The 19,216-nt window shown below is 44.8% G+C and overlaps 1 protein-coding gene across 1 annotated transcript in view; it reads left to right on the top strand.

Annotated features, from left to right (window-relative positions):
- Positions 1-19,216, top strand: part of LOC124595325 (probable signal peptidase complex subunit 2) — a 47,187-nt gene that overhangs the window by 19,361 nt on the left and 8,610 nt on the right. Inside the window, exon 4 of the mRNA XM_047134027.1 lies at positions 11,748-11,903. Coding sequence (XP_046989983.1) covers positions 11,748-11,903 — 156 coding nt within the window. The remainder of the gene's footprint in view (positions 1-11,747; positions 11,904-19,216) is intronic.

The raw sequence follows: 19,216 nt of genomic DNA, 5'->3' as shown, positions 1-19,216 counted from the left end.
ACGTCAGTCCCCGCTTCTCACACAGAGAAGCGTAAGTCTTCTTCGGCTCCTCTCACCAGAAAGGGATCCCTTGGGTCACTCCCTTCCCAGGTTCCTACCAGTAGCAAAGCTGACACCTGCCAGTGGCTGAAGCAATGACAGTTAGCTGGTCGTAGGGCTTCACGGTCCTCCTCAGTTCCTGAGACTAAATCAGTGAAGCCATCCCAGCCAGACAAACCTAAGGAGCAGCGAGAGAAACCTAAAAAGAAAAAGACCCCCAAGAACCAAGGCACTGCGGTGGCACCCACACCACCACCACCTCCACGCTCTGTGTCTGAGGATGAGGTGGAGATTGTGGCATCTGCTGAGGTCCTAGATCTCGCTGGCCCCTCAGATGCAATGGATGTCCGCATTCGGGAGGACTACGGTTCAATCCCGTCTCCGGCCATCCTGATTTAGGTTTTCCGTGATTTCCCTAAATCGCTTCAGGCAAATGCCGGGATGGTTCCTTTGAAAGGGCACGGCCGATTTCCTTCCCCATCCTTCCCTCACCCGAGCTTGCGCTCCGTCTCTAATGACCTCGTTGTCGACGGGACGTTAAACACTAATCTCCTCCTCCTCCTCCTCCTCCTCCGCAATGGATGTCGATTGCACAGGTACTGATCTGGTAGCAGCGGGTGATCCTGAGGTGTAGACTGCCTCGTTGAGTGTTTCATGGCTTCCCAGTCTCACGATCACATCATCCTCCAGTGGAATTGTGGAGGTTTTTCCACCACCTGGCTGAGCTGTGGCAACTGTTAATCTTTACACCTGCTTTCTGCATTGCCCTCCAGGAAACCTGGTTCCTGGCAGTGCGGATTCCTTCCCTCCACTGCTTGCTATAAGGGATATTATAGGAACCGTAGCGACTATAATAGACTGAAGGTGGAGTTTCTGTCTGTGTTGAACTCAATATGTAGTGATCCTGTACCCCTTCAAACCCCTCTTGAAGCTGTGGCTGTCAGGATAAGGACGACACAGGAAATAACCATTTGCAATGTATATCTTCCTGCAGAAGGTGCAGTACCCCTGAACATATTGGCTGCACTGGTGGATCAACTCCCTAAATCTATCCTACTTTCGGGAGATTTTAACATGCATAACCACTTGTGGGGTGGTGCCATGCTTACTGGTCAAGGTATGGAGGTCAAAAATTTACTGTCACAACTCGACCTCTGCCTCTTAAATACAGGTGCCCCCACACATTTCAGTGTGGCACATGGCACATATTCGACTATTGATCTCTCGGTCTGCAGTCCTGGCCTTCTCCCATCCATCCACTGGAGAGCACATGATGACCTGTGGGGTAGTGACCGCTACCCCATCTTCCTGTCACTCCCCCAGCATCATGCCCATGGACTCCTACCCAGATGGGCTTTAAGCTAGGCAGACTGGGAAGCCTTCACCCCTGCTGTCACTGCTGAATGTCCCCCACATGGTGCCATCGATGTCGTTGAGCAGGTCACTGCAACGATCATTGTGCAGCGCAAAATGCAATCTCTCGTTCTTTAGGGTGCCCCCAGCGAAAGAAAGTCCCTTGGTGGTTGCCAGAAGTCGCTGAGGCAATTAAAGAGTGTCGGAGAGCTCTACAGCGACATAAGTGGCACCCTTCCCTAGAGCACCTAATAGCCTTTAAGCGGCTCCATGCCCATTGGGTGCCATACGTCACCTTCACAAGTCGGGATGAAGATCAGATGTCTTTTTGGGTACCAGACCCCAACAGGTGTCCCTGGCATTAACATCAATGCCGTGTTATCTACTGACGCAAACGCGATTGCCGATCACTTTGCTGAGCTCTGTGCTCGAGCCTCTGCATTGGAGAACACCCCCCCCCCCTCCACCTCAGCCTTTCGCACCCTCAAATGAGGGATGGAAAGTCCTCTCATTCACTACACGCCACAGTGAACCCTATAACTCCCCATTTACAGAGTGGGAGCTCCTCAGCGCCCTTGCACAGTGGCCCGACACATCTCCTGGGCAGGATCAGATCCACAGTCAGATGATTAAACATCTCTCATAGACGTCTGACTACAAGTGACATAATCTGCTGGAACATATGGTGCTTCAGCGTTTGGGTTGGGTCCTGGAGTCATGTGGCCTACTGGCTCCATGTCAGGGAGGCATCCGCCAGGGTCGCTCTACTACTGATAATCTTGTGTCCCTCAAGTCTGCCATCCGAACAGCCTTTTCCAGATGCCAACATCTGGTTGCCGTCTTTTTGACTTACGTAAAGCATACAGCATGACCTGGCAACATCATATCCTTGGCACATTGTATGAGTGGGGTCTCTGGGGCCAACTCCCGAATTTTATCAAAAAGTTCCTGTTGCTCCATATTTTCTTTCCATGTCCAAGTCAGTGCCACCCGTATTCAGGAGAATGGTGCTCCACAGGGCTCCGTATTGAGTGTCTCTCTGTTCTTGTGGCTATTAACGATCTAGCAGCAGCTGTAGGGCTTTCGGTCTCACCTTCTCTGTATGCGGATGACTTCTGCATTTCATGCTGCTCCTCAAGTACTGTTGTTGCTGTTCGGTGCCTACATGGTGCCATTCACAAGGCAGAGTCATGGGCTCTAGCCCACAGCTTCCAGTTTTCAGCTGCGAAGTCGTGTATCATGCATTTCTGTTGTCGTCGTACCATTCATCCAGAACCAGAACTTTACCTCAATGATGATCCACTCACTGTAGTGGAGACATATCATTTCTTAGGACTAGTTTTCGACGCGTGATTGATTTGGCTACCTCACCTTAGTCATCTTAAGTGGAAGTGCTGGCAGCACCACAATGCCCTTCACTGCCGGAGCAACATCAACTGGGGTGCAGATCGCTCTACGCTGCTGCAGCTCTACAGAGATCTTGTTCAATCCTGCCTTGATTATGGGAGTCTGGCTTACGATTCAGTGGTGCCCTCAGCATTGTGCTTACTCAACACAGTGCATCACTGTGGTGTTCACCTAGTGACGGGAGCTTTTAGAATGAGTCCAGTGTCCTGTTGGAGGCCAGAGTCCCTCCATTGAAGGTTAGGCATGCACAACTGCTCGCCAGTTACATTACACACATTTCTGTTTCTCCTGCGCATCCGAATTACCGTTTCCTTTTCCCAAACATGGAAGTTCATCTCCCGCATTGGCGGCCCAGGTCAGGGCTTGTGATTGTGGTTCGCGTCTGGTCCCTTGTGTCTCAACTGGAGTCCTTCGCATTGCCACCTCTCCTTGAGATCCATTCATGTACATTTCCATGCTGTACACCTAGACCACAGGTTCTTCTGGATCTTTTGCATGGCCCTAAGGACTCAGTTAACCCTGCGGCTCTCCACTATCACTTCCTCTCAATTCTCGACATGTACCGGGGCTATGAAATGGTTTACACCAGCAACTCGATGGCTGATGATCACGTAGGCTTTATGTATGTTCATGGAGGACATATTGAACAGCACTCCTTGCCAGATGGCTGCAGTGTTTTCACTGCAGAGCTGGTGGCCATATCTTGTGCTCTTGAGCACATCCACTCATGCCCTGGTGAGTCATTTCTCCTGTGTGCTGACTCCTTGAGCAGCCTCCAAGCAATCGACCAGTGCTACCCTCGCCATCCTTTGGTAGCATCCATTCAGGAGTCCACCTATGCCCTGGAACGGTCCTGTCGTTCAGTGGTGTTTGTGTGGACCCCAGAACATGTTGGAATCCCAGGCAACGAACTTGTCGACAGTCTGGCCAAACAGGCTATGTGGAAACTGCTTCTGGAGATGGTCATCTCCGAAACTGACCTGCATTCTGTCTTACGCCGCAGAGTTTTTCGGCTTTGGGAGACAGAATTGCATAACAGTATGCACAACAAACTGCATGTCATTAACGCAACTAATAACGTGTGGAAGTCTTCCATGCAGTCCTCTCGCAGGGAATCATTTGTCCTCTGCCGGCTCTGCATTGACCATACGTGGCTAACACATGGTTACCTACGCTGTCGTAAGGACCCACCTCGGTGTCACTGTGACTCACAAATGCCGGTCGTCCACCTCTTGCCTTTCCCAGCACCCTATCTTCGGTGTTGGGCGACAATGCCTCAACAGCAGCTTTAGTTTTACGTTTTATTCATGAGGGTGGGTTTTATCATTTGATCTAAGTTTTAGTGCATGTCCTTTGTGCCTCTGTGTCCTCCATCCTGGTGCTTTTAGGATGGAGGTTTTAATGTGTTGCAGAGTGGCTGGCTTCTCCTTTTTATTCTCTGTCAGCCAGCCATGGTAATCTGCTCTCTTGTTTTGATCTCTTCTACATGTCTCATGCGTCTCTCTGTGGTTTTCTTGTCCAATTTTGTCCATTTTAGTGTTTGTTGCCCTTCTGTCATTCTTGTGGTTTTCTCCTTTCTTCCAGCTGTCTTTTGTGTGTCTCGATTATTTTACTCCCGCCCTTGTGGAATTATTTTAATCGGAATGAGGGACCGGTGATCTAGCAGTTTGGTCCCCCCCCCCCCCCCCCTTCTTTTTAACCAGCCAGCCAACCAATTTCGTTCTGCCTTCTGTCGCAAACAACTCATTGATAGCCACCTACTGTATGGAATGTGTTGAGCTGGACCTGGGGTGCTCATTCCTTCTTTTGGAATTTTACTGTTTCTGATTTCGCAGAGCTGACTTCCTGGTGTGTTATCACCTTCTATCTGATGTGGCAAATGGGAGGCTTGTTAACAGCATCACTGGCCTTCAGACTTCTGGATTTCGACGCGTTGCATAAATACATAGTGCCAAGCTCATGCAGGTGGCAGGAAGCAGTAATGCTGAGTTGCTTGACCAGTTTCCAGCCATAATGTGACCACCAGGTGCACAGATGGAGGTATGTCACTATGCCATGCATTACATCAAAATGACTGGTGCTCCACCAGTTTCACGTCATCCTAGGCATTTAGCCCCTGATCGTCTCGCTATCCCAATGGCAGCATTTGACTCGATGCTCAGGGAAGGTATTATTCGACCTTCTAGCAGTCTTGTGTCATCACCTCTCCATCTATTACCCAAGAAATGTGGTACAATGTATCATGGACTTAACGCAAGGACAACTCTGGACAGATACCCAGTACTCATGTTAAAAGACTGCAACCATACTCTCTGTGGTGCAGCTGTGTTTAGCTTAATAGGCGGTGCAAAGTCCTTCACGCAAATTCCTATTGCGGATGAAGACATTCCAAAAACAGCCATAATCATTCCCTTTGGTTTATTTGAAAGTCTATGTATGACATTTGGTTTGCAAAAAGTCGGTGTCTTGGCATAGGTTTGTTGGCTCCATGCTGCAAGAATTGTCATTCTGTTTTGCGTACTTAGGTGATATCCTCGTCTTTTCAGCCACTGCAGAACAGAAGTAGAAGCCATCGTGAAGGCTCCACAGCCAGAAACTATCAGAGAACTATACTATTTCTAGGGAATGCAGAACTTTTAACAGCGTCATCCGCCCAGCTCAACCAGGCTGCAGGAACCACTGACTGCGGCACTTACGGGACCCAAGACAAAGGAGAATTCACTGATCCACTGGACTGATGTGATGAGCTCTGCTTCTGAGGCAGCAAAGGATGCCAAATGTTGGCACACTCCAAAATGAATGGACTTCTGTTGTAGGTAGTTGATGCAGATAGCTGATAGCTACTGGTGCAGCACTGCAGCAGCCAAGTCAGTGTTTGACAACTGCTTGCTGCCTTCTTTTCACACAAACTCTCCCCTTCACAACGGAAGTGGAGTGCTCATTGTTGTGAGCATGTTGCTGTCTATAAATTCATTCAGTACTTTCGACCACAGCTGAAAGCCAGAGAATTCACAATATTTACAGATCACAAGCCATTGTCTGCGCTTTCAGACAGGATGACGATAACAACAGCAACAACAGGTGTGACAGTACAACCATCTGCAGTTCATTGCCAAGTTCATCACTGATATTTGCTGCATTTCAGGTATTAACCAAGTGATTGCCAGCAGTCTGTCATGAGATAACAGTATAACAAATGTCATTGATTTTTTCAAATTGCAAAGACACCAGAATCTGATCAGAAACTTCAGGAACTACTGAATCGTTCATCGTCCACTCTTCAGTTACTACTTTTCGAAATTCCTGGTTCAGATGAGAAGCTTTATAGTGACATTTTAAGTGGAGTGTCTCAGCCTCTTCTGCCACCTGCATTCTGCAAATATGCTTTTGACAGTCTCCACAACCTATGCCACCCTGATATTAGAGCATCAACTCGCCTGATTTTGAAATGTTTTGTCTGGCCTGGTATCCAAAAGGATTGTCACTGGGCTCGTGAGTCCCTTCATTGTCAGTACAGTAAGATATCCTGTCATGTGCATGCACCAGTTGGAGATTTTCCAGACACGACAACACGCTTCACGCAAATGCACATTGACATAGTAGGTCCAGTTCCACCAGACAATGGTCAGCACTACCTGTTGACTGCAGTAGATTATTTCAGCCATTGGCCAGGAACTGTACTACTTGATAACATATTGGCAGAGATGCTAGTTGTTGCCTTTGTATCAGACTGGGTTTCATGCTTTGATTGTCTGCTGCACATCACCACAGACCGTATCTGACAGTTGGAGTTACATACTCAACTCAGTAAGTTCTGTGGTGTTCTGCATCGAAGGACAACCAGTTAACACCCAGCGATCAAAGGCTTGATCAAACATTGGCACCATTCTGCAAGGCTGCATTGATGTATCATGATACAAGTTGGACAACTGTCTTACCCATGGTCGTACGTGGTCTTTGCACCACTCACAAACCAGACTTTGATTCATTGTCAGTGGAGCTCGCATGTGGCAAAACACATTGACCGTCTGCCAAAGTCATTGATCCGAGTTCCACACAGCTATCTGATCACAACCAATCAGACTTCATTTGTCAGCTGAGTGAACATATTGCACTCACTTGCCCTTATCAAGCATCTGTAGTTGAGTATGCATAAGTTGATCCCTAACAGTTGCAGGGAGCTGAGCACAGCAGTTCCGCAGGGCTACCTGAACCAGTAATATAACACAATTTTGTCACTGCTCTATAGATGGCTACTGTTTTCTCCTGCAGCCTTTAGCACTACACAGTTGAAAGCTGGCAGCAATGCTACAAGTTGTCAGGGACCTTCAACTATCGAGAAAGAGTGACATCGGCCTACATGCAAACAGTGTCAGACCATCCTACAACCACCATACAAAGGCCTATATGAAATAGTCAAAAGAGAAGCACATACGCTGTGTATACTGTTAAATGGTAAAGCTGCTATGTCAATCATCAGAACTAAATCTGTATACATATTTTTAAATACATTATATACATTGTGCCAAAAGAAATCGGGTCAGCTTCAGCCGGAAGTACAACCATCTGAGGTAGACCCACTGCCCAAAAGAACACCACTCACCGGATGTCAAGCACACTTTCCTGCAATATTTTTGGATGACACACTGCTTCTCCTTGGGGTCTGATGTACCTCTGATTGTCAGCTGTCAAAGAGTTCACAGCCAAGCTGCCAGTGGCATTCTTGTTTGACATCAGTGGTTGATTTGATATTTCTATTTTCTCTCTATCTTTTTCTCTCTATTTTTTGAATTTCCATGAAAGTGACCGTTTGAGAACTTCCTTGTGGATAGAGACAGATCTCGACTAGCACTATCCTAGTGCTTAACTAGTCTCAAGTTCTTACAGAATATAATTTTCTGTGTTCTGTATTCATTTACAAACGTTTAATTTTCGTGGCGGTACGTGAGTGTTTGTATTTTGTTTCTATTTCAGCTCATTTCCTCAAGTACAGAAACTTAATTTGGTCAGTTGGTTTATTGCCTTAGCCATACCAGCAACACAGTACACGTCCATGCTCCCACTCTATGATACACTCAGTTTCTTACAGTTGCACCAAGTTTTACTCCTTTTGATGCATGGCATGTGTCAATTTTAATTTATAGTGAACGTGTGTAATATTTCATTGCCTGTAAAGTGCTGGCAACTCACAGTAAAGCTATGAGTCATTGCCTGTATGCAGCTAACTTATGTCTGATTCTGTATGGGTGGTTTATTTGGCTATGCCACAGTGTGACTGTAGAAGAGTGCAGGTGACTCCTCTTTACAAAAAGGTAAAACATCATTGGTGTCCATCTTGAAGGATCCCAGTGCATATTCTAAACTCAAGTACTACAACATTCCAGAAGGAAAAGAAGATACAGCAAAGAATCTAAATAGATGCAGGAAAAAGTGGTCATGTGAAACAGAGCTTTCTTTATTGATACACAACATCTTGCAGTTAACAGGTGCAGGTGAATAGGCAGGTTTCGTCTTTGAAGAATTCTGAAAAGCTTTCAACACGGTTCCCCATCTCGACTACTAACTGAGGTACAATCACTCAAAGTGTCTTACAGATACTAACAGAGCCCGTACATTACAGTGGATCCCAAATGTTTAACAAAACTGAAAGTAACATCGGGTGTACTCCAAAGAAGAGTAATAGGAACTCAAGTGTTCTCACTTTACGTAAGAGATTTAGCAGATAGTACCTGCAACATTATCACATTGTTCACTGATGATGCTCTTATCTACAAGAAAGTGTTGTTGTTGGAAGGTCTCAACGAAGTGCAGAAACATTTGGGTTAAATTTCCACCATGTGTAGTGATTAGTAGTCTTAGGTAAATACGAGACAATGCCTATAGCTGTGGGTGACTGGAGAGATGAGGCATGGAAGATCTGTTTCTGTACAAGGTTGGGAGGTTAATTGTGGTCCATATCAAACCTACTAACCACCAGCAACCCTCCACTTAGACAGCTGCCACCCATTTCATACCAAGAAGTTCCTTTCATACATCGTAGCCATCCGTGGCCGTCGCATCTGTAGTGACGAGAGTCGCTCTCAAAATATAACGAGGGTCTCACTGAGGCCTTCACAGACTGTTATTACCCTCAAGCCTTGTACAGAAACAGGTCTCCTGTGGCTTATCTCTCCAGTCACCCACCAGTCCCACCATCCGGCCACAGAGGGACCATTCCCCTCATGACCCAGTGCTACTGAGGATTGGAGCAACTGAATCATATTCTTTGCAGGGTTTTGATTATGTCTTGCTGTGCCCTGAAATGATGTATGTCTTAACCACTATCCTTCTCACTCCTCCCACAGTGATATTTCACCAACGACTGAATCCACACAACATCTTTGTCCGTCTGTACTCAACCCCTGCTCCCAACCCCTTGTCTAATGGCTATATCCCTATAACAGACCTAGATGCAAGATCTGTCCCATTCGTATTCTTAGCGTCATCTACTCCAGTTTGGTCAGAGGCATCACCTATCCCATCAAAGACAGTGGTACATGTGAAACCAGTCATTTGATCTGCAAGCTAAGTTGCAACCACTGTGCTGTGTTCTACGTGAACATGACAACCAACAAGCTGTCTGTCCACACGAATGGCCATTGCCAAACTGTGGCCAAGAAACAGCTGGACCATCCAATTGCTGAGCATGCTGCCCAACACAATGTTCTTCATTTCAGCGACTGCTTCACAGCCCTTTGCCATCTGGATCCTTCCTACACCACCAGCCTTTCTATATTGCTCAGGTGAGAACTCTGCCTGCATTATATCCAACATTCCCGTAACTCTCCTGGTCTCAACCTCTGTTAGTCGCTGTCCTTTATTCACCTCTCCCCTTTCTTGTTCCCACCCCTGTGCTACACAGCTGTCTATTACCTTGTACACCCACACTCTTTTTACTTCTCTCCTTTTCCACTCCACCCTCTCCTCCCCCCCCCCTTCCCCCTCCCTGTCTGCCCTCCATCTAACCTCCCGACTGCACCTAACTGCCCTATCCTCTCCCCACCTTGTCTCTGTATGTTCACACAAGCAGCACTTTACCACCCACCACACTTACCCTACTATCTCTCCCCCTCACCGCCCCAGCCTCCTCCTTACCCCCACCTCCCAGATCCCTTCTCCCATCATGTGCTGTTGCTTGCAGCCTGACTTCGGCAGCTAGAGACAGTGGTCATGTAAGTGTGAGTTGTGTTTGCGTGGATGTGTGTTTGTATGTTATCTAATTCAGAAAAAGGCGTTTTGGTTGGAAGCTTACTTTAACAACACACATTTGGTGTGTGTTAGTCTCTGAGCAATGCCGACATAGCTTTGTTCAAATTATCTACAAAAGATTGAAAACTACTATTATTGTAAGGTAGGAAACACAATCCTGAATGTGGAAATACACTCACGTACACCACACCTAACGTATATTACAGTATTTATCACTTTCCAAGACTGTTGTCTGTGTTCTGTCAGAAATACACCTATAGATTTTCCTGCAGCTATACATTGATATTATATTCTATACTGTAACTGACGTAAAATCATTTATCACTTGCAGGACTTAGCCATAATCATCAAATTTGCACGTTAACTGGTCTGCTTTTCAATTGAGAAGGTGCAGTTGCCACTGTAGAATACCTATTTGGACAGGGAGAAACATAGCTAATTATTTATCTTTTTACATTATTCTAAAAATTTTATTGACAATATAGGAATTACAGTATTTTTCCATATGTATGCCCCAGTGTAAAAGCAAATGTTCAACATCTCTCTCAAACAGATTTCAATATTTTAACAGAAGTCAGCTCTGTTTTGTTGCTTGTTTTCCTATTAAAAGTTTGTGGTTTGCTGTTGCCAGGAGTTTCTGTTTTCATGCACTCAAAAGGCTGAAAATATTTCTCTGCCTGTATTTATTTGCAGGCCCCCAAATTTGTTTTCACCCAGAATTTCATTTTTGTTAATGTTGTTCTAGATTGTTTGTAATATCGCTCATTTCAAATCTGTTGCATGCAATATGTGCTGTCTTTCAGCAAATAAGGTCATTACAACTGTGTGCCGGACTGAGACTCAAACTCAGGACCTTTGCCTTTCGCAGGCTCTGGTAGAGCACTTGCCTGCGAAAGGCAAATGCCCTGAGTTTGAGTCTCGGTCGGGCACACAGTTTTAATCTCCCAGGAAGTTTCATATCAGTGCACACTCACACTCTGCTGCAGAGTGAAAATTTCATTCTGGAAACATCCCCCAGGGTGTGGTTAAGCCATGTCTCCACAATATCCATTCTTCCAGGAGTACTAGTTCTGTAAAGTATGCAGAAGAGCTTCTGTGAAGTTTGGAAGGTAGGAGACGAGGTACTGGCAGAATTAAAACTGTGAGGATGGGTCGTGAGTCGTGCATGGGTAGCTCAGATGGTAGAGCACTTGCCCACGAAAGGCAAAGGTCCCAATGAAGAATTTTGGATGAATTGTTGTAGAAAGTCACTTAAAGATACTAACAACGGCCACTCCATAGTAGTCACTTGGGGAGCTTACATCAGCTTAATAACACTTGTATGCTTTGATTAATTTGTTTTAATCATTGCAAACTATTGCCAAGTAAATGTCTCTCATCGGTTCCAAACAACCAAATTACATTATCCATATCAAAATAAGGAAATCACCACACACATGCAAGTGGTGCCAGTATGTACACAACTCAGTTTCATTGTTTCTGTCCTTGAATTTCCATTATCAATACCTTTTGAAAATTAGTTTCAAAATTATTTTTATAATAACTTGGTCAAAAAAATTTAAAAATAATTTTAAAAATTCATGATTTAGAAGTTCTTTCACATACAGCTGAATTGTAATTAAAATATTTTCTTGAAGTGTTTTGTTTCTTCTCAGGTAGAACCAAAATTGTCGTTACAACCAGATGCATTATGATTCCAGGCCTGTGCTGATATTCTGCGTGACAACTTACTTTGTTATGATGGGGATTCTTACATTATATACAACATACAAAGAGAAAGGTATCTTTGTAGTTGCCATCCAGAAAACAAATTCTGGGCAAGAAAATGTGTGGGAAGCAAGTTCATACTTGAAGAAGTAAGTATAAAATATCAATTTTTAATGAAATTCCACATCATTCATGTTACACATATATAGGAAGCTAATTAACACTGAGTATCCTACCTAAATACACTTACATCTTTTACTATATGCATAGGTGTGTAATTAATGTAATTATGTTTACTTTGTGCATAAGAAATAACTCTGCATGTGTACTAGTTGCCTGCTGCATAGATGCAAAACTGTACAGTCTGGAAGACAACAGTGCAGAAGATAGTCAAACTTCTTAAGGATGGCTGTAAGTTCTACTTGTGGCTAATTTTAATGAAAAGTTGTATATTACTCACTGGAAAATAATTGTTCCCTGGCCCACAGGGTCCACACTAAAGTAATTGTTGTTCCTCTTGCTCTATGCTGGAAACTTAGTTTATTGGGGGAGGAAAAAGAGGGGCGGGTGATAGAAGCAGTCAAAGCTCTACAAAGTAGTTTTATCCCAGTATTCAGGAGTCTCTTTTTTTTCCACTGTAGCAGTAGTGGTTTCAGGGATAAACATTCTGTCTGTATGAGATCAAGTAGTTCTTCATTGACCAACAAAATGTTCAGTGTATTAAAATGATTGTGGTTTGTTAGTATTTTGTAGATTGTGTTGTTTCTTCATTCCAGCCACGACGACTTGGTATGTGGGAACTTGCTTGACAGATAAGCTTTGTCTCCTTTCCCTCCATCTCAACATACAATAATTTTGGCTATCATAGTTTATCTTTTTTCACGCCCTCCAACCTCACACGAAGTTCTTCATTTACTTTTCCCATTTGTCTTATTTCATATGGTTTCATAATATGATTGGGTAGATTAAAAAAATTCCACTCACCAAGCAGCAGCAGAACACACACACACACACACACACACACACACACACACACACACACACACACACACAAGAACTTATAATTAGACAAGCTTTTGGAGCCAGTAGCTCCTACTTCAGGCAGAAGGGTTAAAGGGGAAGGAGGGATGAAGGAAAAGCACTGTAGAGGTCTAGAAAAAGGGATAGGTTTCGGGAAAGTCACCCAGAACTGCAGCTCAGGGCAGCCTTGCCGGATGGGATGAGAAGGAAAGACTGATTGTTGGTGACTGAATCGGACAAGATTTGAAAACCTGACAGCTTGAAGGTGGAAGACAGAGTAATATGCAAGACAGATTACTACTTAAACATTGTGCAGGAGTTAATAGGAGTGAAGAGCTAAGAGCATTGTACGTAACAGTAGTGTGGGGGGGGGGGGGGGGGCAGTGAAAAATAGACGGATAAGGCAATGAAAGACATATAAAACTAGAGTGGAGTGAAGAAAAGACTAGTTACTCTAAAAAACATTGAGACAAAATAAATTAACACAAATTAGGCCAGGTGGGTGGCAAGAACCAAGGACACGTTACAGTGCCAAGTTCCCATCTGCGAGGTTCTGAGAAACTGGTGTCCAAGGGAAAAATCCATAAGGTGCATGTGGTGGTGAAACAGGCACCGAGGTAATGACTGCCATCTTGTAGAGCATGCTCTACAACATGATATTGCGTGTTACTAGTATACACTCTCTGCCTGTGTCCATTTATCCTTATTGATAATTTGGTGGTAGTCATGCTGATGTAAAAGGCAGAGCAGTATCTACATAACAACTGATATATGACATGTAGTTTCACAGATGGCTCTCCCTTTGATAGTATGTTTGGCCAGTTACAGGGCTGGTGTAGGTGTAGGAGGTGCATAGGGCAAGTCTTGCAGCGGGGTCGGTCACATGGATAGGAACCATAAGGTAGGGAGATGTGTGCAGAGGGAGCATAGGATCTGACAAGAATATTGCGGAGATTGGGAGGGTGGCGAAAAGCTATTTTACATGTGGTGGGCAAAATCTCAGACAGAATGGATCTAATTTGAGGGCATGATTTTAGGATGTCATGGTCATATCGAAGTAGCTGATTAATACATAGCAGACCAGGATAATACTGAGTGACCAGTTGTGCACTGCAAAGTTGTTTTTTGGAGGGATGAGCAGTACCAGGATTGGATGTGACAGCCCAGAAAATCTGCTTTTGAACTAGGCTGGTGGGGTAATGATGTCCAGTAAAGGCTGAAGTGAGAATGGTGGTATATTGCTGTAAAGAGCCTGCATTTGAACAAATATGTTTGCCTTAAATGCCAAAGCTGTATGGGAGGGAACGTTTGACATGGGAAGGATGGCAACTGTCGAAATGTAAGTACTGTTGTTTTTTGGTAGGTTTAATATCGATGGAAGTGTGTAGGGCCTTTGATGAGGGTGAAATCAGCATCAAGGACAGTGGCACGGGATTCGAAATAAGACCGTGTGAAATTTAATTGGGAGAAGGTACTCAGAGATACAAGGAATTTTAACAGATCAGCCTCATAATCAGTCCATATAGTAAAAATGTCAACAATGTATCTAAACCAAACAAGGGGCTGAAAATTTATGGATCCCAGGAAAGCCCCCTCCAGGCGACCTGTCTCTAGGGGCAGGTACAAAGGCACACGTGTTAACACGTCCAGAGCAGTTAAAGGGTTAAGATGAGTAGGAAGGATGTCATAGGTTTGGAATCAGGTGGGCATTGACAGATCGTGTAGTTGGGGGATGTTGGTATAGAGGGAGGTGGCATCAATGGTGACAAGCAAGGCATGTTGTGGGAGTGAGACGGGCATGGATTTCAAATGATCTAGGAAATGGTTGGGATCTTTGATATAGGAGGGAAGTCTTTGTACTATGGATGCAGATGCTGATAGTCCATAGTCGCTATTTTAGTTGGAGCTTGTCCCTTAAATCTTCCTGCACAATTTACGTTACTTTGTGTAGTCTGCCCATCTTCAACCAGTCTGTCACAGCCCAGTGACAGATTGTTATTGCTGTACACATTGTTTTCAATATAGCCCCACAAAAAGGAGTTGCAAGTGTTCAGATCTGGAGAATATGGTGGTCAATTGAGGCCCATACCAGTGGTCTCTGGGTACTCCAGAGCCAGAATGTGGCCCCAAAGTGCTCCTCCAGGACATTAAACACTTTCCTGTTTCGATGGGGTTGAGCTCCGTCTTGCATGAACCGTATCTTTTAGAAATCAGGGTCACTTTGGATAATGGGGATGAAATCATCTTTCAAAACTTTCATGTACCATCGGTAATCACTGTGCCATCAAGGAACATCACACCGATTATTCCATGACTGAACATTTCACACCACACAGTCACCTGTTGAGGGTGAAGAGACTTCTGTATCACAAAATGTGGATTGTCAGTTCAACAGATGCATCAATTTCGCTTATTGACAAACTCGTCCAAGTGAAAGTGGGCTCCGTCACTAAACCAAACCATACAGCACATACTAATTCCCATCATGCCCTTCGGCCATCCATGCAGTTTGAACACCCTAACCCAAACCATTCAGAAGTTATGATGATTTTTTTTTTCATATAGTTCAATAATTGTCACCCTGTATGTGAATCATTTATCAGTCCATATGCCTAAGTAACTGGCTGTGTTTTTTGTGAATGTTTGTATTGTGCTATTTTATGATCGGGTCTCTCTGTGGTTTTCATTTCAGTAATATATAGACTGCTTTGTACAGGATCACGTTGAGATTGTTTTTCAGGTACCACATCCTCATCCAGTGTAGGATGCCACTAGCTTTGGTTTCCAATTTTCTTCTTAAGTTGGCTGATACCACAACCAACAGATAATCAGAGTATGAATCAGTCTGGTCAATGTATGTACCCCATCCATTCTCTTTAGCTGGGGTTCGATTTAAAGATTATGAAAGACGGACTCACAGATTGAATTTTGCAGGCACCCCTTTGAGATTCTCTTGATCAATTTCTTTACCTACCCACCACTCAACATTTCATTATTACAGTAGGCTAGTAGACTATTGCTTAGAGCTGCCCTGAGGGTCTCAGCATTCATTTGCTGTGAACGGGATTGGCGACACCAGAGTACCTTAGTGGGGACTGATAAGTGCCGCCAGTCCTCTGTCACCGTAAGTTCTGGGCATGTTTCAGCGACCACTGTATGGCACGGCAGTGGAACGTTGTGTGTCTCAGGGAAAGTGGATCTTGGCTTGACCACCCAGATCACGAGAATGGTAAAAACCTCTATAAAATAACCCTCAATATCAAGGTGTGCTGCGCACTGATGAGATGTACGGCTGTTGATGTGGAACAATCGTTAGCGGGTGACGTTTGTGGAACATGCCCCACCTCGGTTGTATAAGGCTGAGGTGGATCCTTCGAAGTTTTCTCTTCCACCTCCCAGTATAATGGGTGGGCTGCTGGTAGGTACCAACACTCAGTCAAATAAGAGGACTCATTTAGCCAGTCCTCCAGGCTTAGGGATATTAAAGAATTCTAGTGGGTATAGTAAAAGAGTGCATTCTGCAAGCCAGTGTGTGTTTTTATTGGTTAAACAGAAAGAGGTGAGTTTTGAAAAAGTATCACCTTTTTACATGAAAAAGGGTTTAGAGGGGATTGTAGGTACTTTAAAATCAGTTAAGCAGTTGCCAAATAGGGCACTGTTGGTAGAAACATCAAGTTCCCAACAAGTAATAAACCTGCAGAAGACAAAAACCCTTGTGGAATATGCCATTGGGACTGAGCTCCACGCCACATTAAACTACAGTAAAGATGTTACCTGCAGCGACCTGGTGGACATTCCCAAAGAAGACATGAAAGTTGAATGGGCCCAAGAAGGCTTTGTAGACATGCAGAATATTATGAAAATGATGGAAGGTGATCTGATTAAATCTGACTTATTCATCCTCACTTTCAATAGAACAAAACTCCTGGAACATATTAAGGTAGATTTCCTTCGCTTAACCATGCAGCCCTATGACCCCAATCTAATGTGCTGTTTTAAATGCCAGCAATTTGGGCACGCCACACTTGGATGTAAGGAAGAAACCACTTGTGGCAAGTGTGGTAAGGCTGCCCACAAAGGAACAGATGTTCATCTCCTCCAGAGTGTGTGAATTGCTCTGGGGCTCACTCTTTCTTGAGTAAGAACTGTTGTGTCTTCCTGGAAGAATGGAAGTTACAGGAGATTAAAAACCCACAACAGATCCGCTACATTGAGGCCAAGAAGAGATTTATAAGACCATGCTGCCCGCCAACGTTCACTACCCCCTTTGCATCAGTTGTTAAACAGACAGTACAGAAAACTGCTACACAGATGGAGGTAGCTAGTGTCACCACTAGTATCTGCATTTGTCAGTGTACTTGTGCTGCTGCAGTTAACGTCATAGCCTACACTTCCTCCCAAAACATTGGAAAAGTCTGTGATTGCTAATGTTCTGAAGCTCCCTGGTCCCCCTAAGGTCCAGCACTGCCACTAACGCTGCCATGGTTTTGGCTCCGAAGCCTACCCAAGGCAAAAAATCAAATCCCAAGTGCCCCCTCTGACAGAGTCAGAAAGTAAACAGTCCGACAATGTCACCGTCATACTATCTGACATCTCTCTTGACGCTTCAGTAGAGCTAATGGAGCTTGATGTCGGGCTGGAGCAATCATCTCGCCCCAATACTGAGCCCCCACCCATTACAGGTTCCCCTCCCCGGCAGAAATACTGGGTGAAAGTGCAACCCCATGGAAGATAGCATCAATATTACAGTGGAACATTAATGGGTTCAGGACACATGTGGAGGAACTGAAACTGCTAATGCAGGAATGCCCCCTGTGCCTGTGTTTACAAGAAACACATTTTGAAGCTACTGAAAGTCCTGTGCTATGGGACTACACCCTTCACCGAAAGGATGACCTGACTGGGGACAGAGCCAAGGGAAGGGTTGCTGTGTTCGTCAGTAATGCGCATCACTCTTCTGCTCTCCCCCTGGCTGATGACCTGCAAGCAGTTGCTGTTGAAATTCGAGGGTGTTGGAGGATCACTGTTTGCTCTCTGTATCTACCTCCGCCACATGCTATAGACTCTGAGGCTCTAATAGATCTTGTGGAACAACTTCCTCAACCATTTTTCCTAATGGGAGACTTCAATGCTCATTACGTCTTGTGGGGCTATACCTCTACTAGCCCTCAGTATTGTGTTTTGGAGAGCCTCGTGACATCTCACGAGCTGTGCATCATCATCACAGGTACTCTCACTAATTTCTGCACTACTACTGTGTCATTCTCAGCCATCAGATTCCAGAGACCACTTCTCATTCTGCATTCACTACTGGATGAAACACTCCCAGAAGAGAAGCCGTTAACATGGATGGTCAGAGGGGCTAAATGGACACTTACCAGCCAGCCAGCTGGCTGTGTGTGAACATCACAACAGCATCCAGGAATGGGTGTACCATGTCACACAAGTGAACCATCATGCCGCTGACTTATCCATCCCAAAGTCCTCGGGTCATCTTAGGAGACGACCTGTACCTTGGTGGGCAGATAAGTGCTGTTCAGGCATCCGGGACAGCCGTGGGGCTCTTCGATGATTTAAATGCCGCCCTACAGCAGAAAACCTCACAGCCTTTTAGAGTTCCGAGAGCCAGTGCTCTTTGTGTAATCAAGGAGAACAAGAAAAGGTCATGGAAAGTGTTCCTGGACTCTATCAACTTTTCCACTTGTTTTATGAAAGTATGGGAAACCATCAGGAGGATTTCTGGTAAACACAGTCATTTACCAATAGAAGCAGTGTTGAAACAGGGATATCTCCAAACAGTGCCTGCAGACATTTCTCAGACACTGGTAGAGAATTTTGCACAAACTACTGTCAATGCCAGCCAGGATCCAGTGTTCCATTGGTACCAACTGACTTAGGAGAGGGGAAAATTGGGCTTCAGATAAAATTCCAAGACTTAAAACTACACTTTCTCCACAAGGGAGGTGGAAGCAGCCCTGACTGAGACTCGTGATACTGCACCTGGTCACGACAAAATCCAGTAGTGCAAGCCTCAACATTTTCCAGTAGCATTAGAGGAAATCCTCCTCAAATGTTTTAATCCTATCTGGCAGAGAGGTAACTTCCCCATCTCATGGAGAGAGGCACTTTCAATACCTCTCCTCAAGCCAGGAAGGACCGCACATTCCCAGTAGTTATTGGAATATCACCTTAACAAGCTGTGTAGGAAAGACCCTGGGGCAAATTCGTACCCATCATCTGGTCTGGTTGTTAGAGACCAGGCAACTCCTTAGCCACTCTCAGTGTGGATTCCAGAGATTTCAGTCCACCGTTGACAACGTGACTTTGCTAGATGCGGCTATTGACCAGGCTTTCCTTCATAAACATCACTGTATTGGCATATTCTTCAATATAAGTAAGGTCTACGATACTACTCGAAGACACTGTATTCTCGCTCAATTGC

Source organism: Schistocerca americana, chromosome 2 (assembly GCF_021461395.2).
Source record: "Schistocerca americana isolate TAMUIC-IGC-003095 chromosome 2, iqSchAmer2.1, whole genome shotgun sequence".
Taxonomy (NCBI): domain Eukaryota; kingdom Metazoa; phylum Arthropoda; class Insecta; order Orthoptera; family Acrididae; genus Schistocerca; species Schistocerca americana.
This window is presented reverse-complemented; position numbering and strand designations above follow the sequence as displayed.